This window comes from Limulus polyphemus, unplaced genomic scaffold, assembly GCF_000517525.1.
Source record: "Limulus polyphemus unplaced genomic scaffold, Limulus_polyphemus-2.1.2 Scaffold1584, whole genome shotgun sequence".
NCBI classification, from domain to species: Eukaryota; Metazoa; Arthropoda; class Merostomata; order Xiphosura; family Limulidae; genus Limulus; species Limulus polyphemus.
In genome coordinates, this window is record NW_013667194.1 from 215,370 (window position 1) to 222,153 (window position 6,784).

Genomic DNA, 6,784 nt, shown 5'->3' on the forward strand with positions numbered 1-6,784 from the left:
TGTTTGGTGGGATGCGGATTCGAACCCGCGACCCTCAGATTGTGAGGCGAGCACCTTATCCACCTGGCCATGCCGGGCTCTTCATTTAAGCAAAATCTCTATATAAAAATGATTTTCTCACAGCTATGATATTAATTATAATATTTTGAAGAAAGCTAACAGTGTCAAAGAAATTAAATTTAATGTTCCAAATCAAACAAATCTAAAATCTATCCTTGTTGTAATTCTAGGTATATAGGTTCGACCACTGGATGGCTAGTGAGGGCGCCGCGCCCTTTATACACAAAACGCACATAATATGTTTTTTCCCCCTAAGAAAAAAAATTCAGACCTAAATTAATACTTTAATAAAAACAAAAAAGGTTAGAAATTACGAACTTTCAAGAGTTAGTAAATATAAACATTTCTTTGCAATCGCAGAGTTTCCAGGTTTTTTTTTGCCCCTAATCTCCATTTTTCAAGGGAGGTCAACAGATCCCATCCTCACGTGTGTACTTATTAATTTTTTGTCGACGCCCCTGGTTATAATCAATCATAAAACTAACATGCAAGTGACGAATAATTGATTGTGATTATGTGCTTTGCTTGTATGACGTAGACAATATATTAAAGATTCTCTCTAAGGCAATGGTTATCAACCTGGGGGGGGGTGCCTCCAGGGTTAAAACATATTCTGGGGTCTATGAGAAGATTCAAGAACAAAAGTTACCGCAAAAAGTATTTACTGCAATGAGTAACACGATTATACAAAAAGTAATAAAGCCAGCGCTTGAATCTTCACTTAAATCGGGGGAGAGGGGAGCGAAAGGGGGTCGCGATATAAAAAGGTTGAAAACCACTGTGCATGTGATGAGAGATATTGCGTATGAAAGAATCGAGTTCACCTGTTAAAACCGCTAGCTGTTAACATGATATAGTATTTTATTATAGTTTGTTTGTTAAGCGCAAAGCTGTACAATGAGCTTTCTGTTCTGTGCTAACCACGGGTATCAAAACCCTGTTTTTAGTGTTATAAGCCTTCAGACTTACCACTGAGCCCCTGAAGAAGAAAGTTCCACCTTTCGAAAGCGCTCGGGTTATAGGGTTTTTATTCATTTCTAATTCTATTAGATATTGTTGTTATTCATGGAATATTATGTCCTATCTAGAATAGCCTGGATAGTATGGCAGAGCGTCAGCACTGAGATTTTATGCAGTCTAGTTTTCCCATCGAACTGAAATAAGAAATTATTAGAGCATAGTGATACTCATAAGTACACGTTTTAAACAAGGACATAGGTGCTGAGTGTGCGGTATTTCCCCGTGGCCTGAGTGTTTCCTATCATATAAAGGGTTTTCGGTTTTGTTCAATAGTTTTCAGCGCACCCACTACCGAAATTGTTCCAGCATCAATACGTTTTGATGAGCCATATAAACAAGCAGTGAGGGGTCAAGAATCAAAGCTTTTCCCGTAAGCCAAGTACCTGTTAATTAACGATATTAAGTATTATAGGCATTACATCTCTATTGAAGGCTATACTCTACTGTGAAGAGTTATTCACCTAAAAAAAAAACGTATGAAAATATGAAAGGAACTTAAAATTAATATTTATGGTATAAATATAATAAGTTTGTTTGTTTTTTATCTTGGTATTCTAAAAACGCCCTTTAGTTAAATTTATTACAAACAGTTCGCAATTTCTATTATTTGCTGAAAAAAAGAAAGAATCTATCAAACTGGTGTTTGTTGGTTCATATATTCAGGTAGTACAGTGCACACCAGATTGCAAACGTTTTATGAAGAGAAACAGTCAGTACATAGTGCAAATTATTTAAATCCTCAACGTTTTCACCATACGGTTTTATCAAGAGGTAGACACCCCATAGAACACAAGCTGTGAAATATGATTTTTAGCCAATTGACGAGTCTTTCCCGTATTTGTAAAAACCTTTGTTATCTAATGAAGGCGAGGGTAGATCTCTTGGAGATTTGAAAATCGAATGTTTATCTTTAAAGATTGGTTAACAACGCTTTCATTATATTCGACAAACAAGGGAGTCTGGAAGAAAATGTTGCATTTCTAATACCTGTTACGACAGGGGAAGTCACGTGACGCTAGTAACACGTCATGAGCTTCTAGAAAATACATGTCCCTTCGTGAAGCCTCGAGTGTTTACTAGATATGCGGTATTCTTGTATATAAGACCACCAAGAAGTGACGGCAACAAGGCAGTTGAATTGCATACAGAGATAGAGACGGACAGTTGGGTCGAGCGAGAGTGTAGTTCGTTGTGAATTATAGCGTTTGTTTAAGTTATAGCGTGGCCGTGGAAATTAAGTGAATTTCAAAGTTGTATTGAGAAAGAATAAACTAGTTTTATTTAAGAAAGGACTTGTGTCGCTAAAGTTTCATCGGAAAGAATTTTTACGGAAAATTAACTAACGACCAGAGACGTAACATACCTTTTAATAGTCTTAACATAACCGTGACTAGATAATTTAACGCCCAGGGCATGCCATCATGTTTACATTACCTTGTGAATCCCGTAGCAATCCATGTCCATCATTTTTCCGCCCTTTACCACTTTGCACCCGGGGCAGTTGCCTTTATTGACCCGCACTAGTTACGGCTCTGAGTCCTGGGTTTAAATGATATCATTAAGAATGCTGTGCTGGAATTGGGCTTGCCTATACGTTTGATAAACAAAAAGCCTGGATTTTTGCTTAAAATCAAATCGCATTTAGTGGGCTCAGTATTTAAACTCCGGGATCATTGTTAGAAGAACAATTGTATAGCATGTAATCTGAGACTTCTGGAGATGGATGTAGTTTATAGTATTTGTAACAAAACATATACTGGAGAAACTGGGGGCCTGTAAGAGAGCGTTGCGTGGAACATTTCCGTAGTACAATGATGGGTGTGGTTGATAGAAGTGCAGTTGCAGCACATTTTATCAATGAGCACAGTGTGCTTAAATTCGACCACTCATTTAGTATTAAAATGGTAAGAAAATTCCACGATTTCCTGGATAGGAAGTATAAGAAGTCCCTTCTCATCAGATCTGAGAAGCTTTCAATCAACAGGGATAGGGGTCGCCACTTTAAATGGTGGATTTATGTACTATATGTATATATTAACGTTTTAACACTTACTTTATTTCTTTTGTAAAAATGTACATATTAGACTTGAATGTTCACGAACCACCTATTGTTTTCGATTTTAAATGTATATTTTCTTTGCCGTGTTTATATTCTCTTCATACATTTAATACTTGTCATGGGACATTACTATTAGGCCTATTAATTTTTTAATACTATATTTTTATCTTGTGCCTTAGGGATTTTCAAGTATTGAAAGAGTATATAATAATGGATATGACATATATAGGGTGTGGTTTGAATACTATTACTAAACACTATTCTAATACTTTAAAATCCTTAAGGGACTAGATAAAGAATGTAGTGTTCAAAACATTTAATAGGCTTAATACTAATATGTCAAAATTGTAGTCATTCTTCAACACCTTGTAAAAGGTGTACACACCATATATTTATTACTGTTACCTTTTCATTACTGATAATTTTATTGCATGTCAGAAGGTGCATGAGAATACACTGTTTATTTTGAAATACATCATTTTTTCTGTTAAAGCTCTAAGGTGGAATTGTGAGGACGTAAAGAACTTTCACTGGGTATTGACTGTTTCTCTTCATAAAACGTGCTACAAGTTACCCATGGTTTAATCAGATCTCCATTTGTTTCACTGGTTAATAAATGGAGAAGTTCACAGTTTCATACCTCAGATATTTACACTGGTAAACTACATACAGTAAAGACTGAAGTTATGAGACACTCTAATTTGTTTTAAGGGTGATGTCGAAAACAAAATTATAATGTACCACAAAAGTACAAATATGTTTATATAATTATTTAAACCTTAATAGTTTTCATTGCTACAACACAGCGATTGTTATACTATAACTTGTGTAAAGCCAGTAAAAAATGACAGGAAAAGTATTACTACCCTAACCTCACATTTCATAGCTAACTGAAGAGGCAGAAAAGTGCAGTCGAGGCAGACAAACATTGCTAAATTCCTTTGTGAGCCAATCAAAATTGAATTTGTGGCGTATTCATAAAATAATTATTAGTAAAAATTTGTTAAATTAACAACTTCTAATGCAGAAAAAAAAGCTAGTGCATTTTGGTAACACTATGTTCCCAAAAAGGCCTTTATGTCATGTTGCTTAGCAACAAAAGTATAACCTAATATTGTTATTTGTCTATGTACTGAAAGTATAAAATGAAATGTACAGACAACAAAACTGGAAAAGATATTTGTTGATTTCTCAATTTAGAGTCTTCGTTGATTAAAGAGTTTTTTTAAAAAATTGGTGATATAACAGAAAATAGCTTAATTCAGATATTTTTACTTTCATGATAAATTTTATGCACTTGGCTCTAGGCTAGGTGATCCCACACTGTCTTTACTTTATGCTTATTATACCAACACTCACTACATTTATAAGGTTTCATGGCACCCTGTCACTAAAATCATAATGTGCACACAGTAATCAAACTATTCCATTTGGATAAATGCATTTTGTCTTTTATGACTCCTCCCATTTCAAGAAATCAAGCGTGATGTGACGTGACACACAATGGCTTTTATATATAGGTTAGATACTTTATTTGCTATTTATTTATCTTATGTTTTAAGTTATGATTTTATAACTCTCCTCTTTCAGGTGGACATGCAGATCCTTCTAGATGAGCAACTGAAAACAAAGTTAAGGACTCAAGAACAAGAAGATAACAAAAAGATACTTAAGCAGCCTCAGCCTCACAAGCCAGCAGGAAATAATAAAGGCAAACTTTTTAAACTCTGGAGGTGATATAATCTCTTAAGTAAACAAAATGGCCAAGAAAATCTTTTACCCAAAGTTTTATTGTGATATATTTATGTAACAGTCTGTAAGGATAGGTTTTTCAAAAACAATCATGGCCTGCTTCATACCCGTACAAATTGCTTGGAAAAACATACAGGACTGTTTTATTAAGGGGTAACGTTTACTCAGCACATAAAAATACCTATTTATTCTATTCATATTTTGAAGTTAAGAGAACACTTTTGAAAATATAAATTGAAAAATATCTAAATATTTTCTTATTATGGATAAAGGTTTTATTAAACTAAGTAATAATGTAAATTGCAAGTATTTATTGAAGAAAAGTACAGAATAAGCATTAGATATAAGTGTCCATTTTAAATGATCTCCTAATTCTCACTAGTCATCAAGCAGGATACAAAAATATTTTAAAATTTTCTATAAGATGAAAAGAAACTAGTGTGTTATGGTTTGGTAGTGTTAGTACAAGTATTTTACTTTGTAAATACACTAGACATATTAATGTAGAATACATTTTGGACAACTTTGTAGACTCCGATTGAAACACTAACTTCATTTAGCTGTACTAATAAGTAGCAAAAGTATGTATGATGTACTTTTTCACACCAGCTGAAGTTAACTTTAGGTACTTATTGAAGTCTGTCCAAGTGGAAGTTATTGTCTTAGTCGTGTGGAATGGTTACTGACTTAACACTGCCTTTAACTTGCATTTAATGCATTGCTAAGCCTATTTTTTCTGTGCCAAGTAACTGAAAAAAGCTTAATTACTGGAATGTGGATGTTTTAATTTGTTTGCTGTTCCATTTTTACTTATTAAATATGGGAGGGGGTGAATATCTTGTTTGCAATTTTGTAAAATCATAATTCCAAACAGATTGTGTTTCAATGTTAATAACATTACAAGAAATTAGAAAACATGTAGGTAATATAACTAGGACTGTAAAGCAAAAAATTACATTAAAGAGAGAGAGAGAAAGAAAAAAAAAAAGAGATGCAAGTCTGAAGCTACCTTAATATTACTGAAAATAAATATTTGTGAATTGAAACTGTTACAAATATTGTTAATAAAACATTAACTGAAGTTTACAAATTCTTTGAAGTAACATATACATACAGAGAAGGTCGTGTTGTATATATAATTTTCAATTTACTACCCCAATTAAATAATCACTGGTAAATTTGTGAATAGAAGTGCAACTTGCTTAACCTCAAAATTTGAGATTTAATAATGTAATGTACCCATTAGCAAGAACTTTCAAAAGGGAATAACCAAGTATAGATGAAGTAGCTTGAATTGTAAAATATAAGAACAAACCAAGCCACATTTAGAAATTTCATTAAAAGGTTTTCACTTTTATTCTCTTACCTATTACCAGTTCACCATCCATAAAAATAAAATAATTAACATTAATGAGCACTATCAGTGCTTTGCCATATCAGTCTGTCTTGTGAGGTTGAAAAGTCCTACACAGCAAAAAGAAAAATGTCCTGTCTTTAGTTGCTTTACTTTAATTTATACTTTGTAAACTGTTATTAAATTTTAAGACACTAGGTAATAAATTGTATTTCAATTCAAATTGAAATGGTTTCTGTTAGAAAATAAACTTTGTTTCATTATCCACAGTGTTTATTGTTTTATCTATTTAATTATAAGTAGTATTTTAATGCTCATTGAGCTATACACTAAACTAATGTTTCTTCCAAATTTGTCCTTAATTTAAAAAATTGTAATGTGTTATGTATTAGAATTTCGAATAGTCCAAAGCCAAGTTATCCGATAATTTAAATTTAGTAGTTATATTGTACTTTGGATTTAGTATTTAAATAAATACTGATATATAATCAGTTTGTAATATTTGCCAACAAGATTGATACACAGTTTTCTTTTTTGAC

The 6,784-nt window shown here is 32.8% G+C and overlaps 1 protein-coding gene across 2 annotated transcripts in view; it reads left to right on the forward strand.

Moving 5' to 3' along the window:
* Positions 1-6,477, forward strand: part of LOC106464194 (bicaudal D-related protein homolog) — a 63,077-nt gene extending 56,600 nt beyond the window's left edge. For both annotated transcript variants that reach the window (XM_013924319.2, XM_022391897.1), the window contains exon 11: positions 4,730-6,477. In XM_013924319.2, coding sequence (XP_013779773.2) covers positions 4,730-4,876 — 147 coding nt within the window. In that variant the 3' untranslated portion in view covers positions 4,877-6,477. The remainder of the gene's footprint in view (positions 1-4,729) is intronic.
* Positions 6,478-6,784: the final 307 nt, after the last annotated feature.